Source organism: Puntigrus tetrazona, unplaced genomic scaffold (assembly GCF_018831695.1).
Source record: "Puntigrus tetrazona isolate hp1 unplaced genomic scaffold, ASM1883169v1 S000000769, whole genome shotgun sequence".
Taxonomy (NCBI): domain Eukaryota; kingdom Metazoa; phylum Chordata; class Actinopteri; order Cypriniformes; family Cyprinidae; genus Puntigrus; species Puntigrus tetrazona.
This window is the reverse complement of record NW_025048378.1, coordinates 13,207-39,844: the sequence shown is the minus strand read 5'-3', so window position 1 is coordinate 39,844 and position 26,638 is coordinate 13,207. Positions and strand designations below refer to the sequence as shown.

Genomic DNA, 26,638 nt, shown 5'->3' with positions numbered 1-26,638 from the left:
CTCTTAAGACGCCAGCCTCGAGCAGCGCTGCAGAGATCCAATCACCTGTGTGAGCCTGACTAAATAAAGGATTAAAGAAATTTCCATGTGGTTTGTCTCGAAGTCAAGAGATGAACAACTGGCAAAAAGCGCTGCTTCGCTTGACTCACCTTCAAGCTGCATGTGATTAGTAGAATGTCAAAGCTGCTCATTCCAGCACAACAATCGTAGTGCTTTCCCCCGCTTTTAACCCGGAGTAAAGGTACGTTTCATCTGTCATTGTCTGTCTGTTCTCACGGCAGCTACGTCTACGGGGCCTCTGGGCTTTTGAACGATGTATTTTAAACTAGATGGGTAAAAGTTTGTAAACAAACTTTGATGTCGGCTTGACAAAGCCTTGCTTGAAAGTTTTTAAATAACTTTGAAAAGTCTGAAGATTTTACTTCAGTGACATGTTTTAGCACAGGTTGCCAAGATGTCACCCTTAGCGTGATTTTGCATGTTGCTAGCATGTTTAGCATGGGTCTAGCATTTTTCTACCATGTTTTAACCAAAGCGGTCTGTCTCGGGAAGTGACTAAAACTGCAGTACATCCACTGACCACTAGAGGCAGGCTCCAAAAAGGAGTCAGTCCATGTTAAAACGCCCAAATTTACAGCAGAAAAAAATATGTTTACAGCCTGGTACAAAAAGTGGCTTTGGTCTGTACAGATATCTATCTGTAAGGCAGGTTAATTTTTTTAGAACTCATCCGTTTAAATGATATTAAACTTTAACGTTCTGTATAATTAAGGGCGTGGCAACTTGATTGATAGGTGGATTGATGACGCTGTCACCACTTTCGAACAAGGGGGCGTGGCTTCACCAATAAGTTCCCGCCCATTTTCCCATTTTCCAAGAGTGAAGCGCGGTGAAGCGATTCCAAGATGGCGACTGCCGGCTCCGCCCACTTTGAGCTTCAAAAACGGTCTCCAGAAAACTACGGGTGATGTCACAAACACCACATCCGTGTTTTTTTACATTCTATGATTTTAACATGTTTCTAGGAGGATTTAGCAACATGTTGAAAAAACTGCATATTCCGATTAGGTGTGTTATGAAGCTGGGTTTAAGCTGTATTTTAACATTGTTGAAAAGAATACTATAAATGTTTTTGCTATCAATTTTTTTCAATTTAATACACACTTGCTGAATAAAGGTGTTAATTTACTAAAAAGGGCATGAAAAAATCATTTGGTTTCAAAAAGTAAATGTAAGAATGATTATTGTAACTCTCTGATGCAATGAAGTCTATTAAATAATTATATTCTTTATATCAAAACAGAAATATAATTGGTCCCAATGCACTAATGTAATATTTTTCCAACGCAATAGAGAATAATGGTAGATTTTTCATAGTTTTCATCAGTCATTGAAAATGCATATTTTATATAATGGGCAGAAAGCAAGCACCTTTAAAGAGAACAATCATACGGTAGGAATCAAAGGTTGTGTTGGTGAGTATGTGATTTTAAAGATCTGTCTTCAGTGGATGCCAGCATCAGAGAGTTAAAGAAGAGTAAGCTCTGAATGAGATGTGCTGAGATTGTGTTTTGTGTTTGATCTGCTGTATTGTTTGATCAAATATTTCTGCGTGTGCAGTTTCAGATAGCGAAATAAAATAATAATAATGTTCACAACACACCCCAGTGCCAGATACATGCTGTGACTGAACAAAGAGACACTTGAGAATCATGGGAGGAAAAAGAAAAGAGTTTATGATTCCAATAAATAAATAAAAAATGTCATGGACCGTTGTACAAAGAATGAATTCAGAACACACTGAAGGCACATATCACGGCCAGAAAAACACGTTTTCTAACAAGAACACGAATAGGAAATGCACTCTTTCCTGAACTTTACAAGCGTTAATGTTTCTGAACGGTCCCTTTTTTATTTGTTCACCTACATGTGTTGAGAATCAATGATATCCAGGTACTTTGCTTCAATAATCTTCGGCAACAAGTAGTTCCTGCGAAGAAAACGTTATGTTATGGCACGTATGTGACCCTGAACCACAAAACCAGTCGTAAGGCTCTTTTTTTAAAAGTCTTCCATTGATGTATAGTTTGTTATGATCTGACAATATCTGGCTGAGTACAGCTTGAAAAACTGGGACCTGGGGGCACAAGAAATATTGAGGAAATCGCCTTTAAAGAGGTCCAAACAAAGTTGTTAGCAATGCATATTACTTCATTTACGCTGGGAAATGTACAAAATTCATGGAACATGTTATTTACTGATTTTTGGCATAAAAGAAAAATCCAACCAAATGCATGTATTGTGGGCTTTTTCTACAAATATACCAGTGCTACTTAAAACTGGTTCTGTGGTCAAGTATGTTGCCTGACCCTTTTTCTGTAATGAAATATAGGAAATATAGCAAATCTGCATTGTTTGACGGATGTTATGCACACATACAATAAACAAAATGTTCAAGATGTACGTTTAAGGCACTAATATGCACCATTTAGGGGTAAAACAAAAAGGTCAAAATGATGTACTAGTATACCATGCCACCTCGTTGCCAGCATTGTACCTATTTTTCTGAAAGCATAGTGACACTCTGATATAAAAACCGCTGCGTACCTTATTGGAATGAGCATGATCATGAGCAAAGGGAAGATCATCTTCATATAGGGCAGAGGGTACATCCCAAACGCACACAGGACGATCAGCTGAACAATCTGCAGGCCTGTGAAATAATGCACCTTCCTCTGCGGCACTCTGCGGATGTAGTGGGTGGGTGGATACGACGTCTTGGGAACACAGATCGAGATGAGAATGATCAGTGACAGATTTGTGTTGGTTCGTATTAGTCAACATAGAAAGCTAACATAATCTTGTTTACTTTTCCAAATGCCCATTCGATGGAGGAACCGAGAAGCATTTCCAGCAGAAAGATGGCGGTTTATGCAAGGCATGACACAGACGATGCTTGATCTTGAAGGAACGCTCCACTTTTTTTTGGAAACAGGCTCATTCTCCAACTAATAATTTGGGTTTTACCGTTTTTGAATCTATTCGGCCGATCTCCGGGTCTGGCGATGGCACTTTTAGCATAGCTTAGCACAGATCATTGAATCCAATTAGACCAGTAGCATCGCGTTCAAAGACGACCAACGAGTTTAGATCATTTTCCTATTTAAAACTTAACTCTTCTGTAGTTATTTTGTGTACTAAGATGGGCGGGAATTGAAAAATTGCAATTTAAGGCCGATATTGTCACGAAGGAACGGTCTGAGGCGTGCGGATCCATGTGCAGGCTTTTATTAAACGAAGGCATGGTCATAACAGGCAGGCGTCGAACAGGGCTAACAGATATATAGGAGGCGAGGCAATAACAAAATCCAGAGACAGGCGGAGGTCAGGTCAGGCGGCAAACGATCAGAGAAACAGTAAACAGACAGGGTCAAAACCAGGAAAACAAAGACTAAGGAAAACTCGAGAACCAACAATAGAACAGGCGAAACAATGCAACCTGCAGGTGAGTGGCTTGCTACAGTTTTTATAGTCCTGGAACAGGAAGTAGCAGCAGAGGAAGTGATCGCAGATCACCCAGGGGTAAGAGCTCCCTCTGCTGGCTTGGTGACATAGCCCCCCTCCTAGGAGCGACTCCTGGCGCTCCATAAAACAAACAAAAACACTATGAGCTTGGGAGGGGTTCCGGGAGGGGTCAGCAAACGGAGTCCAGGGAGGAAGAGACGGAGGAGGAGCCAGGGAGAAGACAGGAGTCCGGAGCGGGAGGTGATCCAGAGCCCAGCTATGGTGGTCAACAGTGGAGCCGACGGAGGGAGGAGCCATGGAAGAGGAACAGCCATCGACTCCATGGCGCCGACCGATGGCGGCGGAGCAGGTGGCGGAGGAGACTGAAGCGGAGGTGGAGAGCCGAAGAGCCAAGGTGACGTTGAGGCGCTGGAGGTCCTAGGCGACGCCACAGGCTTCGGCAACTGATGCGGAGACGGGGGACGAGAAGGACGCTGCGGAGCCAGAGCGACAGAGGACTGAGGTGGAGCCGGGGGAAGGGAGGAGCCTGACAGAGCCGGAGGGATGGAGGGATGAGGCGAAGCTGGAGGAGTGGAATCTGAGGAGGCGACGGATGGTCGACGATCGACCGACCAAGGCGTAGCCGGAGAGACGATGGAGCCTGGTGGAGCTGGTGGATTGACGGAGCATGGTGGAGCGGAGGGAGCTAGGAGCCTAAGGAAGCCGACGGGTCTACAAGCCGAGGTGGAGTCCGGGGCTCGGAGGCGGGACGATGAAGTGAGGGATCCTTCACCCACGGCGGCGATGGAGACTGGCAGACCCGTGGCGAGCTCCAGGTGGAGGACAGAGGATGAGTGCAGGGGCTGCTGGGATCCATCGTCGACGTGTGGCAAGGGTGGTGGGGTGGTGGGATAACTTGAGGCGGCGCACGAGGCGCGGGGGCAGTGGACGGGGCGCCGAGGCGCGGGCAGTGGACGGGGCGCACGAGGCGCGGGCACTGGAGGCTCTGCACGAGGCGCGGGCACTGGAGGCTCTGCACGAGGCGCGGGCACTGGGCAGGCGGCAGCCATCTTGGGAAGCGGCGCTGGGCAGGCGCAGCCATCTTGGGAAGCGGCTCTGAGCAGGCGGCAGCCATCTTGGGAAGCGGCTCTGGGCAGGCGGCAGCCATCTTGGGAAGCGGCTCTGGGCAGGCGGCAGCCATCTTGGGAAGCGGCTCTGGGCAGGCGGCAGCCATCTTGGGAAGCGGCTCTGGGCAGGCGGCAGCCATCTTGGGAAGCGGCTCTGGGCAGGCGGCAGCCATCTTGGGAAGCGGCTCTGGGCAGGCGGCAGCCATCTTGGGAAGCGGCTCTGGGCAGGCGGCAGCCATCTTGGGAAGCGGCTCTGGGCAGGCGGCAGCCATCTTGGGAAGCGGCTCTGGGCAGGCGGCGACCATCTTGGGAAGCGGCTCTGGGCAGGCGGCGACCATCTTGGGAAGCGGCTCTGGGCAGGCGGCGACCATCTTGGGAAGCGGCTCTGGGCAGGCGGCGACCATCTTGGGAAGCGGCTCTGGGCAGGCGGCGACCATCTTGGGAAGCGGCTCTGGGCAGGCGGCGACCATCTTGGGAAGCGGCTCTGGGCAGGCGGCGACCATCTTGGGAAGCGGCTCTGGGCAGGCGGCCATCTTGGGCAGCGGCTCGGGGAAGGCGGCCATCTTGGGCAGCGGCTCGGGGAAGGCGGCCATCTTGGGCAGCGGCTCGGGAAGGCGGCCATCTTGGGCAGCGGCTCGGGAAGGCGGCCATCTTGGGCAGCGGCTCGGGAAGGCGGCCATCTTGGGCAGCGGCTCGGGAAGGCGGCCATCTTGGGCAGCGGCTCGGGGAAGGCGGCCATCTTGGGAATAAATGCAGTGTCTTCTTCCTCCATAATACCCAACGTGAGAGCTGACCCCACAGTCACTAAACCAAACTCAATAAAGTGTGCAAGTGATTCACGTGGACCCTCTTGAACAAGTTGTGTTTTGAGTGGCTGATTTATTCCCTCGTGAAAAATTCAATTAGCAAACAGTCCGGTAAATCAGAGAAGTAAGCCAGGTCCAGAAATTCCTGAGTATAATCCTCAAGTGATCGGGTGCCCTGCTTGAGGGTTAGCAAAGACATTGCAAGGTGCATACCTGGCCATGGTTCGGGTGAAAAGCCGCTGGATCCTGGTGTGAGGTTGCATTCTGTCACGAAGGAACGGTCTGAGGCGTGCGGATCCATGTGCAGGCTTTTATTAAACGAAGGCATGGTCATAACAGGCAGGCGTCGAACAGGGCTAACAGATATATAGGAGGCGAGGCAATAACAAAATCCAGAGACAGGCGGAGGTCAGGTCAGGCGGCAAACGATCAGAGAAACAGTAAACAGACAGGGTCAAAACCAGGAAAACAAAGACTAAGGAAAACTCGAGAACCAACAATAGAACAGGCGAAACAATGCAACCTGCAGGTGAGTGGCTTGCTACAGTTTTTATAGTCCTGGAACAGGAAGTAGCAGCAGAGGAAGTGATCGCAGATCACCCAGGGGTAAGAGCTCCCTCTGCTGGCTTGGTGACAGATATAATCAGCTAACTGTGCTAAAAGTGCTATCGCCAGAACGGAGATCGGCTGAATAGATTCATAAACGGTAAAAATCAACTTATTAACTCTGGGGGAATTGGATGAATGTTTCCAAAGACGTGGAGTGCTCCAATAAACACACCGTTATGAAGAGTTGAATTATGGGCCAGTGAGACGTCACTGTTTGACTCTTGATGTGTCTTGTCAGTACAAAAATCTCAGATTTAACTGGTTTCCCTCAGAAATTCATCACATTGCTTTAAAATCTGCTGCTGGTGCTTTCATGTTGGCTTTAAACTTGTAAATCTGCATTATTTTGAAACAGATTGGGATTCAAAAACAAAAAAGATGCTTTATAACCACACATGGTCCCTCACTCCAGTACAGTGTAATGAGATATATATACACACACACACACACACACACACACACAATAAATGATGCATCCCTGATAAATACTGAGTGATCTGGAGACTTGGATTGAGGTCAAAAAGTCACACAGAAAACGTACAGCTTTTAAATGAACTAAGTTACAGTGTGTTGAACTGCTTGTATTACAGAGCTGTAATGGATGGGGCTCTTTATATACATTGACACTCGTGGACTGCTTTTATGAGTTTATGGTTCATCTGAACAGCCGCCAGTGGAGAATTTCCCCACATAATGGCGGAGCACAAATTGGCCTAAGAACATATTTCTAAAATGTATGTTTTTTCTTTCATATTTAAATGAAAAAATGGTTTCAACCAGAAAAAAGTCCTAATGTTGTTCCCTATGTCCAGCTCGCGCCCGAACATGGATTAATAATTAATTGCTAAAATGAATAATTCTTCTCTACTCTTAAAAGTATGTGTTTGGTACGTTTTTTACTATGTTTGAAAGTCTCTTATGATCACCACAGATGCATTTATTTGATCTTAAAACAAGTTCAAATGTATATAAAATAGTGTGAAATGTAATTCATTGCTGTGATGCGCATCATTACTCCAGTCTTCAGCGTCACGTGATCCTTCAGAAATCTTTCTAATATACCGATTTACCGCTCAAGAAACATTTCTGATTATTATTCTGTAATTCTGAAAACGGTTGTGCTGTAAATCATGCAAAATATTTTTTTTATAAATAGAAAGTTCAGCCTAACAGAATTATTATTATTATAAATGTCTGTCACTTTGGTCAATTTTATGCACCCTTGCTGAAATTTATTAAAAATTGTAACATTTTACACCGATAGCCCACTTAAAACATTCTACTAACAGTAACATCATGTCAACTAGCACTCAGAGTATTAGCAGACTGCTTAATAACTTCTAATGCTTTACTTGGGTCTTCAACATACAACATACTATCAGAAACTTTACATATGTATATGTCAACTTATTCTGCTAACCCTAAACTCTAACAGTCAACTCTGAGAGTTAGTAAACATGTAGTTGCAAATAAATGAGAATTAGCTGACATGTAATTACTTCTAGTTAGCAGAACGACTAAAGTGGACTAAATGAATGCATTTTTGCCGTGCTTTGTTTTTCATTTCTGCAGGTTTAAACAACCTAATGACTAAAGTGGACTAAAGCGTAGACTTGTTAGTGTTCAACACGATATAAATGATTACTACTGGCTCTCAAGGCTCGTACTTGTTCTTTAAGCAGAAGGGCCATACGGTCGCACATCTGGTTTCCGTCAATAGACGTGAGGGCGATGTACAGGAAGAGGCCGTAGAGAACGGGTTTGGGTATCCACTGAAGAGGAACTGGCAGCAAAAACACGGACAAACCAATCAGGATGTTGGCAGCCAGCGAGGTTAGTCGCGTCTCCTTCACGCTGACTATCCTGCAGGAACACAGAAGGACGTGTTTTACGGCTCCAGCTGATCACACCCGAGCATCATGTTCCGTAGGTGCTTGCGGTCACGTTTCGTAGAGGTGTCCTCCTCCACGCGCTGCTCCACCCGCGCCAGCTGACGCGTGCAGTGTGGAGTGCGGGAAAGCGGCGTGCATCCACGGTAAGCCCAGCGCCGACATCAGGATGTTGATGAACCCAGAGAGCATCAGGTCCCAGTGGTACGCCGTTCCTTTCGCAGTCTGAAGCACACGCACGCACACCAAAAGAGATCATACGGCATCCCACGACTGAACTGACACTGTGAACGACGGCTCGCTGATCCCCCAAAAAAACGCCACTCTGGCAAATAGAGTAGATGCATGAAAACAGGCTTGTTTAAACTCAAAGATGTGACTCTGAAGCACGAGACCAGTTATGAAGGTCATTTTTTTTTAAATTGAGATTTATATATCCTTTGATGTGCAATATTTAGAGCGAGACAACTATTGGAGACTATTTTATCAGAGGATGCAAAAAATATAAACAGTGAGAACACTGAATTTAGAAGTTTTCAAAAGTGCATATTACTTAAAAAGTATGTTTTAATATATTTAGGGTAGGAAATGTACAACATGTCTTCATGGAACAAGATCTTTACTTATTTTCCTAATGATTTTTGGCATCAAAGAAAAATTGATCATTTTGACTACAAATAAATCTATATATATATATATATATATATATATATATATATATATATATATATATATATATATATATATATATATATGCATTTAGTCATCCCACGCAAAAATAGATTCAGCATCTCTCAAACACAGAATATGACTCAAACCTTCAATAATTAAATGTGTTAAATAGCACAAATATCGTTTATATGTATTCAGTCCCATTGTATTAACCGATGTTGAAACTGTTGCCAAGTCTGTGGTTTTGTCGTTGCCGTGGGTTGTTTTTCATGTCTGCAGATTTAAACAACCAAATAATATGATGTTTAGCCTCTAAAATGGGATTTTTACCAGAGGATGCCCTGCCAAAAACATGCATTTTGCCCTTTTTGTTTTGAAAACCCGAAAAAGCATAAACGTAACATTAAACTAAGCGAGGTCGCTAATTAAATTCATCTCAAAAGTAACTCTCGCAAAAACTTCAAATGTGACACTGTTGATAGAAATAGCTTTTGATTTTCTGCATGGATACCTGTTCTCTGGGGCATTGGTGAGGGACACCACGATGTTCTGGTCGATGAAGATGAGCAAGGCGAGGAGGAAGCCAAGACCACATGCACTTAACACATTCATCCCCGTCAGCCTGTCAAAAGCCGCTACTTTGAATAGGGCTTCATTCTGGTAGTTGAATGCTGGAACTGTGGATCAACATATTGGAAAAATTGAAGGCATGGTTCACCAGATGGATGACGATTCGGCAAATACCTAGAAGCTTTCAATCACATTCAAACATATCGTCTCAAAGTGAACCGTGAAAGGTGTGACGTCAACGGCAATGGTTGAGGTGTCAGATTTGAATCAAAGACTGTAATAGCATGCAATATAGCAGCAATGGAATATAATAAAAGTCATATCTTTTAAATAATAATAATTATTGTTAGACAATTCCCTTCCCATACGAACCTGAGACTCACACATGCATTGGTTGGACCATCTAAAAAATTTTAGATTTAGATTTGATACACTTTAAGATTTTACGATAATAAATCCATGGCACACTTGCATTTTTCGGTGACATTGGTTATTGGTGACTTCTAAAATGCCGGTAAACGAACACAATTTAACTTATTAGTGTGCGTTTCGATTGCAATGATTTAATTTAACTTTAAATATTAGCATTTAAAAAGAATCCTACAGATCCTGCTATAATAAATGTCGACGTAATGTTTAATAACAACAAATAGGGTATATTTTCTTTCACTTTGTATTTTTATATGAAGATGCTAAAATATTGTTCTATTTAAATGAAAAAAATAAATAAATAAATTTCAATCTATTCATAACACAATGCCTTATAAAGCACACTGTGTACATGTACTACTTTAATGCTGCTCTTTTTCAAACTCGACAGCCTTAGTTTCCATTAAATATCCTGCTAATTCTTTCCTTTTTGCGAAATTTATGCAGGTCTGGAATGATTTTATGGCAGGTAAGTGATGAGAAAATGTTCTGATGGAGTTCTGACAAGTTGCATATTATTATGCATATTATTACTGCAATTATTACGCTCGACATTATTGCGAGATGAAATAACCTAGCACCTGGTCTATTTGTGACAATTGTGATGATAACTCACGCTTAATGTCCACGAACAGGTAGGAGCCCACAAAGGAGAAGATGAGCACAGATATCGGCAAGGCGCAGTCGGACACCACCTCCCTGACTTTAGCATGCAGGAATGGGCTAAAAAAGAAAGAGTAGAGCAGATAACGTAAACCTTGAGTAATATACGGAAGCCAGTTTCCGCCACTAAATGAAAAAGTAACTGTTTTTAGCGTGCAGTTGTGACTTTCTTCTTAAAATACTGAATTTTCTCAGAATTGCATGACACAAACTCACATGTTTTTTTTCTCAGTAATAAGTAAATCTGTAATTGCGAAAACGACCTACACATATGTACCTCTGTGCACGTTTTGTGTAACACTGTTTTTACGTGCCTTACTGCACAGTTTCAAAGAGAAACGTCCGCTGAGTAGACACAGGTTCAATACGTGAGCCCTGGCACATTTTTTATTACGCTGATAGCGGTTCAGAATTAAAATATCTGGTGATTATTGCTAAAAGTTAATGCTCTATCATGTTGGAAATATGCTGTGTGTAATAGCTGTGTTTCCATTAACTCATCATCTTTTTCCATAATAATTGTATATTATTATTGTTGTTTTCGCCATCAACATCATCATCATCATCATTAGCCTATTATTATATCATTAAATTTGTTTTTTCGATCTCTTTACACGATGTTCTGACTTTTGTAAACTCAACAATTTTATATAAGTCAGAAAACTCAAAATGGCGAGGAAGTCTGAATTCTGACTTGATTTTTTCTTACAATTTTGATTTTTGTCCAGCAGTTGTTATCTTATCTCAGTTTTTGCACTTCTTCATTTTTCTTTTCATCATAACCGACATAAGAACTCTGCGAGTTTATTGCACAATTTTGACTCAACTCTTGTATAACATATAAACTTACAGTCCTATGGAAAAATATGTAAGATATAAACTCTCAATTCAAGAAGAGTAGCCTAAATTGAAAGATATAAACTCTAAGAAAAAATAATTGCAATTTTATGTCTTGCAGTTCTCAGAATTGCAACGTTATTTTCCAGTTTTCATCTCAAAATTTCCACTTAGTAACTCAATTAAGTTGATACCAGAGAGTGCTACGAAAAATACAGAACTGTGAGCTAAAATGTCGCCAGTACCTTTTTTTGTATTCAGTATTGAAAGCAGGCTTCCATAGTAATATGACCGTGATTAACCGTTTTATTTCCTCTCTGTAAAGCCAAGTCATTCCGTATTAAACCAATTTAGTTTAAATGACGCACGTAAGATCAGATGACCAAGCGGTAGCAGCTAACGTGAGTTACAGTTACCTTCTCTTGATGAGGAAGAGGGCATAGCCCAGCCACAGTGTTCCCAGCATCAGCAGCAGGCAGAGAATAGGACAGTCTCTGGTGCACAGGACGCCTCTGTTCTCTGATCCGTTCACAAGTATCACACCCAGCCGATGAAGTTCAGCTGTGCTTCCGTTGACTAGTGCAAGGCCATGGTAATATTTATGAAATACTGAGGGAAAAGAGAGATACGGCGGACAGCAATTAAATAAATATGTATTCTTAAAAAGAACAGTGTGCAATTAAATGGTTTGATTTTTCTGAAACATTAAAGAGATCTTCGGCAGAACGTTCATGCTGCTCTTTTCCGTTCAGTGAAAGTGAACGGACACAGGTGCCAAAATTTACGTTATTACCGGGGTGTGCAATAATGGTCCTCTGCGATATTATCATAATAGATGTTTTGCCGATATGCGAGCTGACATTATCGAGTATGTCACTCCCTTTGCAAAATAACAAAACAAAAGCATTTAATATCATATTAGAATGCAGATAGTAATTAAAGATAGTAAAGCAAAATATCACTGTGTGGTTTTTCGTTTTTGATATTTACTAAGTTAAGTAACATCACGCAAACAGCACGTTTTTATAATATTTTATAATATATGTGCAACCGTGATTGTAAATGTTATATAATGCGCACGAATGAATCTGTTTTTGAATGAATCACGTCGATGATTCAATGGTCCATTCGTAAAATCAGCCAGCTGCTTCACTTCTAAATGAATCAGTCATTTTGAATCAATGAATCAATGAATTGTTCGTTTAGACAGGGACGGTTTTAGCGTTATATTGATGGCCTAAACCAGCCAAGGTACCAACACAAAAACACTATAAAAATTAACCCTATTGAAAAAGCTCAATAAATACTACATCATTTTTTCCAATATTGCACCAATTATTTGCTGAAAACAAGTAACTTTTATGTAACTCTATATATCTTTTATATTACTTTTGAAGCAACATATACTGATTTGAACAACATGAGGGTGAGTAAATGATTCATTTCTGGGTAGACTATCCCTTTAAACCATACCAAACGGAAACATCCTCAACAATACTCTTACGAGTCATTTTCATTTCTTTCTCACTCCCTTCGCTGTTCGATTTATTTCTGAGATATTACAAGGCTGCTCTAGTTTGGATACGTGTTTCAGCGAAGTCTGTGGTCGCTTTTTTTACATACGAGAGCTCCGAACTTACTTTCTTCATGGCGCCTTTCAAAGCGTACCCACAAAAGCAATGGAGATGAACAAAGCGATCACTTCTTCTGTGGAGCTGAGAGGACACACGGCACACAGTGAACAACTCATCTCGCCTTTTATCAAAGCAACAGAGCACAAACCAAGACATAACAACAAAATCAAGGCACGCCACGAACAGAGATTACCACACACACGACAGGACAGCACAGATTTATGATGGATGTTTATGCTACAGAGAGAGGCCACAGCAGAATGTGGCGTCTGCCTGAGGAGATTTCATACATCAATACAAGACGGCTAGATTGTTACATTTTCACAAGCAAATGAGCGAGGTGCACGTGTAAAACTCTCCATCAATACTAGGTTGTTGATGCTTTGGTGTTTTACATGCTTTGAGATTACTAGGGGGTTCTAGGTGGTTGCTACCTGGTTATTAGCTGGTTGCATGCTGACCCAAACCACGGAAAAACAATCTTTATAGTATTCTGATCTCAGGATACGCTTTCTGTGCCTCAGTCAAAAATTAACAGTAAAACTAAGCTTTGTGTGGAGAAGCATTTACTGTAATCCCAAGCTGCTTAGAGATGCTAAAAAACAGCGGATCATGCATAAAAAACACAGTTCTGTGCTTCACTGGGATGCATGCATCGAGGCAGACTATATACGTGAACTATAACTAAACTAAACAGTCTTTGTGGTTGGATAAACACAGTAAGCCATATCATGCAGCATTTTGCAATTTGTTTAGTACGCTAAATACAAACTGTAGTGCACTAGTTGTTTCAACAAATTTTTTTAGTTGCGCTAACTTAAATTTTTTTGTTATTTAAATGACAGCTAAAATATCAAATTTAAAATATGAAATTTTTTTACAGTGCAGTTGTTCAAGGTCATGTTGTGAATGTCTTCAAACAGCCACTCACCTCCTACCACCAAACTATTTTTCTATTTATCTACTTCACGCCCGGTCCTACTGAACATCACAGGTTGAAAAAATACGAGTCCGTATAAATGAGTAACATCACATTCCTGTCAGATAAACACTGACCGCTTAAAGAGCTTCATAAACAGGCTGACATTGAAGATGCCTCCCAGTATGAGGAACAGACCGCTCCAGAGGCCGATGCAGGCGTGAAAGCAGAAAAATCAAGGTCATAGTCATCACAGATGCCTCTGATCACTGCAGTGCACAAACAAAAGAGAGAAAACAACCGTAAAGGGCTCTGAGAGAGACGGTCAGCTCAACTTTATTTGTAAAAGGGATACAGCACTGCTGATGAAGATGGCTAGAGGTGCCGTGGTGAGAGGGATGACCAGAGGAGAGCCAGCGAACAGAGAGTAAATCACTCCTCCGATGCACTGACCGGCTATAGTCTTCTGTACATCTGCAAAGAACAGGTCAAACAAACAGGAAGACTTAAAAACAAAGGCCTCAGCGGAGAACCAGAGCAATGGTGTTTTTAAAGCAAAGAACAATTTTTGGTTTCTCAAAGAACCTTTCAGAGATCAGTTCACAGATGAAGCAGAGAACATACACAAAAGAAGCAGAAAGAAGCATATGGATGTGTAAAATAATGCTGAAATCAAACATTAAAGAGCATATAAATCAAATGCATAATGTTAACGAATGAAAGCGAAGCTTGGGTGGTGTTGACGGAGCAATCCACTCCATCTACGTTTTGCTTTTTCAATAAAACTCACGCACAATCAAATATCGACTGCACAAAGCTAGATTCGGTTTTGTCTAAAAGCACAGGCTTTGTTCTTTGTTTTGGCAAAATGCACGTTCAGATGCACGTACAGCAAAACATTCTGGGGGCCACGAAACGTTTGAAAATGATCAAAAACGCTGGCTAACAAATGAATAAGTAAATAAATAGAGCTGGAAGGGAAAGAGTTAGAAATCTGAAGAATCTTTTTCCACTGTAAAGAAGCTTTTGTGCAAGGGAAAGCGGGACGTGAGCGGTTATTGACTGAACTATTAACGCCAGTGAAGAAGCTTTATTTCACAAGAGTGTAAAAGTTTTACATTCCACAAAATGTCTGCGAGTATTCAGCCACTTTTTACAGCAAATCTTCAGATTGAGATCGCACTTGGCCATGTGAGCAAACACACACGAAAAAATTATAATCACGGACGCATGAAGAGGCACAGAAAAAGTTGGAAAAGTTTACTAGAAGTAACCCAAAATTGTGGGTTCGAAAAGGCATCGAAAACGAAAAACCAAAAAAACTGCATTCCACAAAAGGTTCTTTATAGTATCAGATTTTTTTTACACTAAAGTAGAATTATTCTTCTAGTAATTGGTTCCATTTTTAAAACTGTTCCAAGAACGAAACGGTTCTTTTGAGAACTGTTCAAGAGATGTTGAAAGACTATGTTTTTAAGAGTGCAGCTGGACCGCGATGGTCCAGGAGAGATGATCATCTAACTTTATCATTCGAGCACAGACCTATCTCTCCTCGCGTGCTCTCGTCATTCAGAGAGCCGAACGCAATGGCCGGCAGCAGGATGGCGATGTAGAGGAAGATGGCGGTGGTGCTGTACTTCAGCAAAGATCTGTTAGCGTCCAGAATACCTGAGGAGAGAAGCCACACAGATGCAAACATCTCAGCCCGAGCGGCAGAAAGACTTCTGTTATTTTTAGTCAAGGTAAAGTCAACCAGAGCCTTGAGGGAAACAGGGACTCACCATCTGTGAAGTCCGACAGGTACAGCGGGAGCCTGCGGCACAGGTCTTCATAAATGCCACGACCCGCTCGGAGGAAGTCTTTTACCTGGGTATGAAAGGAGATTTAGCAGTGCAAAAATAGGAAGATGATGTTTTTCGAATACGTAAACGCAGAGCTCACGAAACCCTAAGTGCATAAACGCGTAAACCTTAACAGCAACAAAATAGTGTTGTAAAATACGATGGAAAATGGTCATGTGTTTGTGATCCAGATGCCACATCAGAATAAACGAAATGTTGTATCTCTTATTGTGCGGTATATAATGGAAAATCTGTTCTCGGATCTCTGAAACAATTACACCGCAGGAAATGTGTGAATAATCCCAGTGACGCAATGCAGCGTACACTTACTACGAGGAGGGAGGCCGTGAAAAGTGAAAATCGAGTCATTTTTAAAAAAACCATCCGATGTTCAGCGAAACAAGGTGCTTAACATTTACATGAATGCAGATCATCGACTTCAGGAGGTCAAGGGAAAAATATGATTTAACAGTTACAGAATATGCTGAAGTAACATGTTTAATTAGCAGTAATTAAATAGTTATTGCGCAACATTTTATTATAATTTAAAATAACTGCTTTCTATTTTTTTCTGTCATCAAAGCAGCATTTTCAGCATAATTTTTTGCAATATTCATATGGCTCCAATATGTTTTATGATTTTATCTGTTGGGTACAATTTTATACATTTTATTTGTGTGTGTATATATATATATATATATATATATATATATATATATATATATATATGCATGTGTTTTTATATATTTACGTATACACATATATTGAGTGATCAATGAATGATTCGATAGCACTAATATTAAGTGAATGTAAAAAGTTGAGAAAGAAACCAGATTGAACAACACAGCTTTAAGAAAGAGTAATCTGTATTTAATTTTACACCTATTACCTGAATATTGCTGTTATTGACTTTATTTGTAATGTTGTTATACTGTATTCATATATAATTTGTGTATCTGCTTTTAATCATGTTTATCATTTAGGCTAATAGTTTTTGTACCAAAAGGCTTCTTTAGGTAATAAATAAAAAGCCTTTTTTTGGATAAATGATCCAATGTAAGACTCAGTAATGGTAAAATGATGAGTTTTGTGACGGTTGCACAGCCAGCGCAGTACAGTCTGAGGGCGGTGTGTGAAGAGCGCACTTCACGGCCCACAGAGAAAGCCAACATTACAGACTGAGCAGATAATTGGTGGACCAAGTCATTTACATGCCCCAGACCTTGAGCGGTTTGTTGCCGTGGTGGGTTGGTCTGGGTGGCGTGTGGAGAGCCGCTGCCTTTGAATCACCAGCTCCTGCTTGAAGTCGTCCTGGGTCTTGGTTTCCAGGAGCTTCTGTCTGAACGAGATGTCTGAGAACAAGGTGGCGAACGTGCGGCCGAGCTCTACACGCGCGCTCTTTGTGCTTTTCTGCAGGGTGTGGAAGAGGAAATGAATATCCTGTCATCGGTTACTCAAACTCGAGTAGTTCCAAATTCACGAAGGAAGATATTTTGAAAAAAGTGTTTTGGGTCACCATTGACTTCCATAGTAGGAAAAAAATACTGTGGGAGTCAATGGTGACCCACTTTCTTATTGGCAGAACAAATGAATTCATACAGATTTGGACTCGAGTGTGAGCAAATGATTGCATAATTTAAATTTGTGGGTGAATTATTTCTTTAAAGGAGCTGTACGTAGGATTGACAACTAGTGGTTAAACTAGGTATTGCATGTCAAATTTAAAATATAGGACGTGGTTATGTTCTCCCGGCATCTCTTCCTAAGACTTCCTAAGCACACAGGTTGCCAGATTGACGACAACCAACAGATATGAACGCGCTGTTACAATTTAACTGCAATGAAAAATGCTTTATTTTCCGCCAACCTGGCAACCCAAGGAGGTGGTTCACGCTTTCAAAGAAGAATAACTACAGCACTGTTTTACAGACAAACAAGCACGTGAACTTAGCATGTTTTTACACATCTGCAAACATGCCATTTGCATGCTTTAGCAGAATCAAAAACGTACACGCAGGGCCTTTTACGTAGATCTGAGAGGCTGAAAGCAACACTTCAGATTTAAAAAGCTGACACGGTGTGAAACAATTGCAAATTAGCAGACATCAGTTATAATAAGAACGTGTGTTTCTGTCACTCTCACTGTTCGCGGCGGGGCCAGGATGAGGATAACGTAGCGGACCTCGCAGCAGTTCACACCCCAGTTCTGCGGCCGCTCCAGACGAGAAACACAGACGCAGCGCCTCTGGAGACTCTTCACGTTACAGCTGAACACAGAGGGCGCACGCTTTATCAGATTTGTGTACGGTCACATTTATAGAATTATTATTAAATAGACAGATAGATATCTGATATTACTTTATCTGCATCAGCCAATAAATGTGCATGCATTTTATATGTGCATTTTAAAATCTTAGTTGATATTTTTTATTACAAATATGGTGCATGACCTTTAAAATATAAACTGGCAGCAGAAAGTGTTTATATAAATATATACATAATTTTTAAGTTTCACTAAGGATGCATTTACTTGATAAAAACTGAAGCATTGTGAAATATCACTACAATTTCTATGATCCAAACAGAATTTTCACAAACATTACTCTTCAGTCTTCAGAAATCACTGTAATATGCTGGATTGCTGCTCAAAAAAAAACATTTCACGTTATTTGTTTATTATAATCAATGTTGATCTCGCTGCTTAATATTTTAGTTTTTGATGCTTTGAAAAATGCACCCTTGCTAAATAAAAATCTTCTTACCACAAACGCGATGGGTTCCATAAATACGTCAACATTTTAAATACGTAAAAAAAAAAACAGTTACTTGATATTTTATCAATATTTCACAATATTACCATTTTTACAGTTTTTTTTATTTAAATCTAATAAATGCAGCCTTGGTGAGTAGAAGAGAATGCTTAAAAGCATATAAAAGTACTTACTCCAAACCTAACCAGTTAAATAAATTGCTTTAAGTAATTTTACTGTAGATGCAATTATTATTTTTTTATGGCGGTACCATAGAGTACCTAAATGCTTTAACATTGCACTACATTGATGTGTTAGATGTATTAGAGGCTTAAAATGGTCAGAAAGAGATGTGGAAAGAGGTACGCTTGACTGGGAAAAACATACATTTGCACTACATATGGCTGTGGTTCAAAAATAGTCTTAGATATAAAAAATGCATTTCACGTGCTCATTTATTGATGATTCGGGTCTACATACAACACGCAGAGCCAGGACTGCTGGTAGCGAACTCCTGTGGCGGTCGCCGTCACTCCCTGAATGGTCTCAGTCAACAGATGAACTTCAACAGAGAGAGAGAAAATACAGTAAAACACATTCCTTGTTTTTTAGAGGGAGCGGGTCTTCCAGTAGGCTCGTCCTCTGAGGGTTTGCCCTGGATTTCTGGACTGATAGACCAGCTGACCCGTGGCCCCTGAGGGCCGGTGGCCCCCTGCTCACCGTTGGCCTCCTGTCCTCCGGCGTCTGTGAACAGAGCACTCATGACCTCCTCCGCATTGCAGCTGCCCTGGCCGTCCGTGGCCACATGCTCCAGCATTCTGCGCAGCACTTCGTCCAGGGAGGCCGCCCTCTCGTCCAGCAGGATGCTGGCCTTATCCAAGAAGCCATCCAGATCCCGGTGAGCTCTCACCTCCTCCTGGAAATTCACCAACTTCACATACTGCAGCGAGAAAGAAGAGCTCTAAAGGGGTCGCTTGGCAACGGGGTCGTCTTTGAATCAAGCGTTTAAAACAATTCATAAAGCATCTGCAATACTTTTATTCCAAGCGAACCCATCGGCTTTGCTTATGGCAGCATAGGAGTGCATTTGAGTGCTTGAAACATTATTAGATAAACAACGACTGATTCTGAACGACTGAAGTTTTGGATTTTTTGGAAACACAACTTGGTCCGAACAAACCAATTCACTAAAATAAATTACATATTATTAATGGTATTGTTTGTTGTTTTCTTATTGAATATGGAAAGCTATAAATGTACATATATGCGTTAAAGACACAAGACAACATTATATTATTTTAATTAATATAATAGTTTTAAAAACTAATTTAAAACAACTGGAATTATTCATGATAATATTATTTTTAAATCAAAAGATTTTTTTGTCATTTCCTTCATATAAATACATAAATATATATAAATACATTAAAAATATATATATATATGTTTTGTTTTTTAGTTTTTTTTGGGGTTTTTTGTTTATCAGTAGTTTGGAAAAAGTAGGATTTATAATGTTTTAATTTTTAAGTATCTTTTGCTTTTTTTTTTTTTTTTTACACTTGCATTGCATTTTTAATTATTTTTTGTTATTTAAAAAAAAAAAATTATATATATATATACACATATATATATATATATATATATATATATATATATATATATATATATATATATATATATATATATATATATTTTTTTTTTTTTTTTTTTTTTTCAGTAGTTTGGAAAAAGTAGGATTTGTGATGTTTTCATTTTTAAGTTTTTTGCTCCCCAAGGTTGTTTATTTGTCCAAAATACAGTAAAAACTTTAATATTGTGCATATTAAAATAACTTCTGGAGGATCACGTGACACTGAAAGATGATGCTGAAAATTCAGCTTTAAAATTCATTATAAAAAGCTGAAATAGCAGTTTTTTAAATTATAATATTATTCCACATTATTGTATTATTACATGTATCCGTGGCGAGCAAGACTTCTATAAAAAAAACAGTAGAAGTGTATGCATATAATATTCATGAATTCGATCTCATAACTTCAGACCACAAAAAAGTAGAGAAATGCGCATCTGAGGCAGCCCAGCCGTAAATACATCAATTAAACAACGGATGTAAATGATGAAAGAGCCTCAGTAAGAAAGCCTTACTCTTCTTGATGTATGTAGAAGTCCAAATCCTGAAGCACCAGCGTCTATTCATAGGAGGAAAAATGATAAATTGTTAAAACCCCTGTGCTGTTACATGGATGCATGAGTTTGAAGGACAGACCACAGAGCCAGGCCTCCCAGAAGATGTGTTTTCCTTCATTATCTGGGAGCCCTGAACTCTCAGTATTATGTCTAGCTGGTTATAAATAGTCAAAGAGTCTCTGAGTCTGCGGCACAGACACGTCGGAAGTGCACCGCGTCCCTGAACCCTGACACCACAGTCACTTAGAATAAGACCTGGCACAGCCGGCTTCCTCTGGCGCCGTAAACACATCAGCCCAAATATGAAAACAATACTGATTGTTTTTAAGGCCCGAAGTGAACACAGAGAATTTGTGAAGAGGCAGAGCTGCTGCAGACGGATCCGTCGACACCTCGGGCAACAATCACAATGATTTTATTTTGAGATTTTTGAAGCACTCTCAAAGAGAATCTCATCTGAGCCGCCCACACACACGCACACACACACGCACACACACACACACACACACACACACACACACACACACACACACACACACACACACACACACACACACACACACACACACACACACACACACACGCACACACACGCACACACACGCACACACACGCACACACACGCACACACACGCACACACACACACACACACACACACACACACACACACACGCACGCACGCACGGATCCAAAGCAGCGCTCTGACCTGAGATGCTCGGCTGAACGTTCGTCTCGTAGTGACTTGTGTCCGCCGGGACGTCCAGAGCGCCTCGTTTCCTCGGGCGCTCTTCCCCGCCGTCCTCTGTTTCTCGCAGCTCTGAGAAATCAACATGTCACAATAGAGCTCCTTAAGCAGGCCTTTCTTAGCTCTAAGATGATTATTATAATCTCATTTCCCTGCCTAACTGGGTCTGACGTGACCTTTCGCGGCTGGCAGATGAAATGTAGCGTTTGCGTACGGAGGCTGAGAGGTGTTCGCGTCCCGTTCAATGAATCACGCTCGTATCCATCTCGGGCGTAGAAATATTTATTTAACGCTATTTATGGCGTGACTGCAGATGCATCCCCAAAAAAATATATGCACCATCTGTTAAAGCTACACAATGCACCCATGGCCTCGCGAAAAAAAAAAAAAGGCCCCAAAGCAGGCACATGAGCGATATAACCATAGCCGTCCCAATAAATTCTCGCAGGCCGCAGATGTTTGGAGATGCTGTGAAGTCTGTTTACTCGGTTTTGATGCTATTCACTGTGCGCGTTGCGAATTCGAGCCGTTTATGTTTAATAAATTCAAGACGTTTCTCTTACAGTCGGATCTCAGCCTTCGTAAACCCCTTTGGTTTGTCTGTCGCTAAGCGAACCCGGCACGGTAAATCTTATTTAAATAATGTTCATTTCTCACCCGTCCTCTGGAACAGGTGGCCATTTCTCGTCTGGCCTGGCGATGAAGCGTCTGTGGAAGAAACATTGTCATGCAAATGCAATTCTACGTGTATTTCGAGGTGCGCAGGTGTGAAGTTAATTTCAGCGCTCTGAAGAAGAATTAGCCTACATCACAATTCAATTAAAGGAGGAAAGGTTTATCTTATCGGGGTTTTACAATCTCACGAAACAATATTTCATTCTTATATTTAAATTCTAACATCAAAAAAATATTTTTGAATGGAAATTAAGATGCTTCTTTCTTGCCCAGGTAATTTTATCTCATGTGTGACAGGTTACAGGATGTTGCTGATGAATAATAAAAACATGATGTGCATTTATAATAAACACTGGAGTATTAAAAAATAGAAAAGAAAAGAAAAAAAAAGACAATTGTCCATTTTTGTCCATAGAGTCTTGCTAGCCATGCCCTAGCAACCATTATCAAGCAACCTAGCAACCCAAACGCAAATGGGCATATCTTCAAATCTGAACGTCACAGAGACATGGGGATTGGTTTATATCATTAATACTGACAAACATCCTTTATAATATCATCACTAAGCCACTCCCTAGTAACCAGACACCGTACCTTTAGCAACCGCTCAGCAAGAGCTATATCTCTACATCAGAACATCGTATAGACATGGGAGCTGGATTTTCTCATATACGTTAGCAAACCGGAATTCAAACATGTTAGTCATGCTAGGAGTGCTACATGCTAATACCGATTAGCTAAGTGCTAAGTCACGCTGAGAACTCCATAAAACTCAACGGTAACTAGCAACTGAGTGCTGGGTTTTGCTCACATATTACTGTAGTATTTCTTGGACTGCTTATAAATTACCATACATTGTTTCAAAAGTAATTTTTATTGTATTACACTTCCAAAGACAATTTTATATTTACATTTTTTTTTTTTTTTGATACGTGATTGGCAAAATCTCAGCCAAATATCGTCCAATCCTATCAAACCACGCATCGGTGGAAAGCCTGTTCATTCAGCTTTCATATGATATATAAATGTCAATTTTGAACAGTTGCAGCAAGTTTTATTATGATACTGAAGAGAGGCAATAGAGTGTAGAGCAGTCATGAGCCACTATTATAAATTCAGGACCCTGACTTTTACCCTAACACTTATTCCAGGCCCTCAAAGAGACTGGCATTTCATGGAAATTTCCCATCTTTGAAATTCATCCAATTTATCCCAGCCCTCACAGCGTCATGCATGGAAGGCTTACGGCCACATATTTTCTTCAGGGCGGATGGGATAAAGAGGTCATTCTCTGCACAAAAATCATATCACGAGCTGGAGGATATTCTCAGCACACGGTGTTTCTATCTCCGATGGCCGCTGTCTTCACCATCACCCCGCCATCTTTAATTTAGCAGATAACTTGCTTTGTTATAACAGTCTTCACATTAGACTCTGAGCCTCAGGGCAGATCGTAACACCTCAGGCTTGGGCAAATTGATTCGGTTATATCTTTGTGACAAATGATCATTTTGTCGCACAGGAATGCTTGCTAAATATTAAATAAATCACAAGGTCTTGGGGATTTTCTTTGGAGATGCTTGCCTGAGAATGCTCCCAGCTGGACGGGATTCGAGGAAAGATGGGCATTTCTGGTTACGCTCCAGGACCCCATCAGCCCTCGGGCCGCTCCGGTCCTCTAATGGCTGGACATCCACGCCGTGTGTGACAAAACGCTCTCTGAGAGTCCTTACTAGACGCCTCAGAGCGCCGTTCTGCGTTCAACACAGCTTAAGCTCCAGAGACGGCATCTGCAGCAAGCAGCCAAAGAAAATAATAACGCAATATCGCAAGAGAAAGAGCCTGTTATGACCGTATTAGGCCGTAGGCACGAGGCTAATCGCGGCTAATCACTCTCGCAAGTGTGAAATTGCATTGGATATGCAAAGATCGAACAAGCAAATATGTAAATAAGTAAGGAAAAGACGAGGAGCGTCTGGAAGACTGTATATGCCTGACCTGCACCTCTATAACACGTCATCCATCCACTTTCTTTTTAAAGAAGTCTCTTCTGCTCCACGCGCCTGCGTTTATTTGATCTAATATACAGCAAGAAGAGCTAAATAAACTGCTGTCACTGTTGCAGTTTTGCTACTTCAGATGTATTAGGCATGGCTTAATGCGAAGCTTTATTTTAACACTGGCTTGTCTTCCATTATCAGCGTCGATCATAGCAATGAGTCGCTGAACAATTTAGCAGATTTACCCGCGTCATATTTAACAGCCAGGCCGTCATTCCTGAAAAGGTATACGTGGATGTTTGGTCAAAACATCTTCAAGTCGTGAATGGATTTTGTACCGAAAGTAAGTATTATACACCTCAAAGGGTATTAAAACTGACTTGCAATATCAAATTCTGCTGCCTTACATGTTTTATTGTTTTGTGTTGTGTATTATTATGAATTATTATTATCGGTACAGTGAAGTATTGTTTTTATATTTGACTTCTGGTATAGGTTAAATATCTTCCTCCTCAATTCTTTTGGAGTCTAGAACTGGTCCAGCGGATATTTGCATTTAAGGATGCTAGAGCTACATGCTGTGTGTGTGTGTGTGTGTGTGTGAGAGAGAGAGAGAGAGAGACAATTTTTAGTAAATCAAATACAAAGGAAAAGTGCACCTTTGTATTATAAAAAATAAATCATTTAAATCCAATAGGATTGATTTTGCTGCATTTTGGATCAATTAAATGCAGGCTTGGTGAGCAAAACAAACCTTTTAAAAAAAAACAACAAAAAAACGTGATTTTTAGGATATAGATTTTGTGATGCCTTTCTCAGGAAAAACATTAAAGTGCAACTGACCCTAAAACTGTTCTTTAAGGATGGACAGAACGAATATGCTAAATTATATATCGATGATTCTTCTGTGATAATAGTTATAGTAATAAAATAATGCATATGCCTGATGTCTGTCGCGTGTGTCCTATGGTGTGACATAGCAAAAACTAGCACGCAAAAATAATGAGAAAAAAAACAAGTGTTACTGTCTGCCTCTTTTTATAGATTTTTCTAAATGTTCATCATTACTTTACAATATACAGTGTTGATTGTTAAATAAAAGGAATCGACGCTGATGCACAATCCTTTCAAACGGATTAAAAAGGGAAGCCTTTTCTTCTCCAGCCCAAGCAAGTTCAGACCGAGCAAATGACTTTGCAAGTGAGCAATAAGGAGACAAACTAATCCCAGTCTCCATCCACTGAGCAAGACTATCCCAGCATCCAGCTGCAAGTCTGGAAGTTCCCAGAGTTGACAAAACACAGCTCAACTTACCGTTCGGCGCAAAATCAAGCAGCTCTTGGCTTTCCATGATTTTGGTCAGAAGTGCAGCGGATCGCCCTCTCACAAAGTTTCCTGTGTGTCTGCTCACGGCTCTACCTTTAACCTCAGTCTGAGAGCTTTCCTCCGCCTCTGGGTCTCAGTGCCTATCAGTGACTAGACACAGCTCACTCAACGATTAATGGAGAAGATCGACTGGGATGGGTTATGTTTACTATTAACCCTAAAAATATATGTACTGTATAAAACAAAACACATACTTGTTGTTGTTGTTTTTTTAATTAAGTCTTTTTTCAAGGTTGCACTTCAAGTAGGCTTGCATTTCATCAACAAAAAAATAAAAATAAAAATAAAAATATTGTGACATGCTATCACAATTTAAAACTATTTTTTCCTTTAATATACTTTACAATATAATGTATTCCTGTGATCTAATCTGAATTTTCATCCTCTTTACATCCTTCAGAAATCATTCTGTGTACTGATTTATTATATAATTATTTTATTATATGTGCTGATTTATTCATAATATTTTTGGAACCTGTGCTACTTTCTTCTGCTTGTTTGATTAATAAAGAGTTCAAAAGAACAATAGAAGTCTTTTATTTATCATTATTACTGATAACGGTATATTCAGCAATGTATTTTGCTGAATAAAAGAAATATTTTCTTTTTTTTCCATCTATCTATCTATCTATCTATCTATCTATCTATCTATCTATCTATCTATCTATCTATCTCATCATCCATCATCCATCCATCCATCCATCCATCCATCCATCCATCATCCAACCATCCATCATCCATCATCCATCAATCATCCATCATCCATCATTCATCATCCATCCATCATCTTTCCATCCATCCATCTATCATCTATCATCCATTCATTATCCATCCATCATCCATCAATCCATCCATCAATCATCCATCCATCCATCCATCCATCTATCATCTATCATCCATTCATTATCCATCCATCATCCATCCATCCATCATCCATCATCCATCATCATCTATCATCCATCATCCATCCATCTATCATCCATCATCCATCCATCATCCATCTATCATCCATCATCCATCATCCATCATCCATCCATCCATCCATCATCCATCCATCTATCATCCATCATCCATCCATCATCCATCATCCATCAATCATCCATCATCCATCCATCATTCATCATCCATCCATCATCCATCCATCCATCCATCCATCTATCATCCATTCATTATCCATCCATCATCCATCAATCCATCCATCAATCATCCATCCATCCATCCATCCATCCATCCATCCATCCATCTATCATCTATCATCTATCATCCATTCATTATCCATCCATCATCCATCCATCCATCATCCATCATCCATCCATCATCCATCATCCATCAATCATCCATCATCCATCCATCATTCATCATCCATCCATCATCCATCCATCCATCCATCCATC

The 26,638-nt window shown here is 40.6% G+C and overlaps 1 protein-coding gene across 1 annotated transcript; it reads right to left on the bottom strand.

The window, feature by feature from the left end:
* Positions 1-1,871: 1,871 nt before the first annotated feature.
* LOC122335385 (sodium bicarbonate transporter-like protein 11) lies at positions 1,872-25,230 on the bottom strand. The gene is given in 24 exon segments (XM_043233227.1): positions 1,872-1,990; positions 2,608-2,777; positions 7,714-7,909; positions 7,991-8,160; position 9,055; positions 9,119-9,284; positions 10,223-10,329; positions 11,523-11,715; positions 12,605-12,625; positions 12,775-12,821; positions 13,797-13,881; positions 13,884-13,928; positions 14,020-14,133; positions 15,202-15,327; positions 15,441-15,529; positions 15,742-15,765; positions 16,723-16,910; positions 17,644-17,767; positions 18,731-18,812; positions 18,971-19,190; positions 20,396-20,439; positions 21,145-21,255; positions 21,841-21,891; positions 25,173-25,230. Coding segments are annotated over 24 exon segments (2,478 nt in total). The 5' UTR covers positions 25,210-25,230; the 3' UTR covers positions 1,872-1,923.
* Between the last annotated feature and the right edge of the window lie 1,408 nt (positions 25,231-26,638).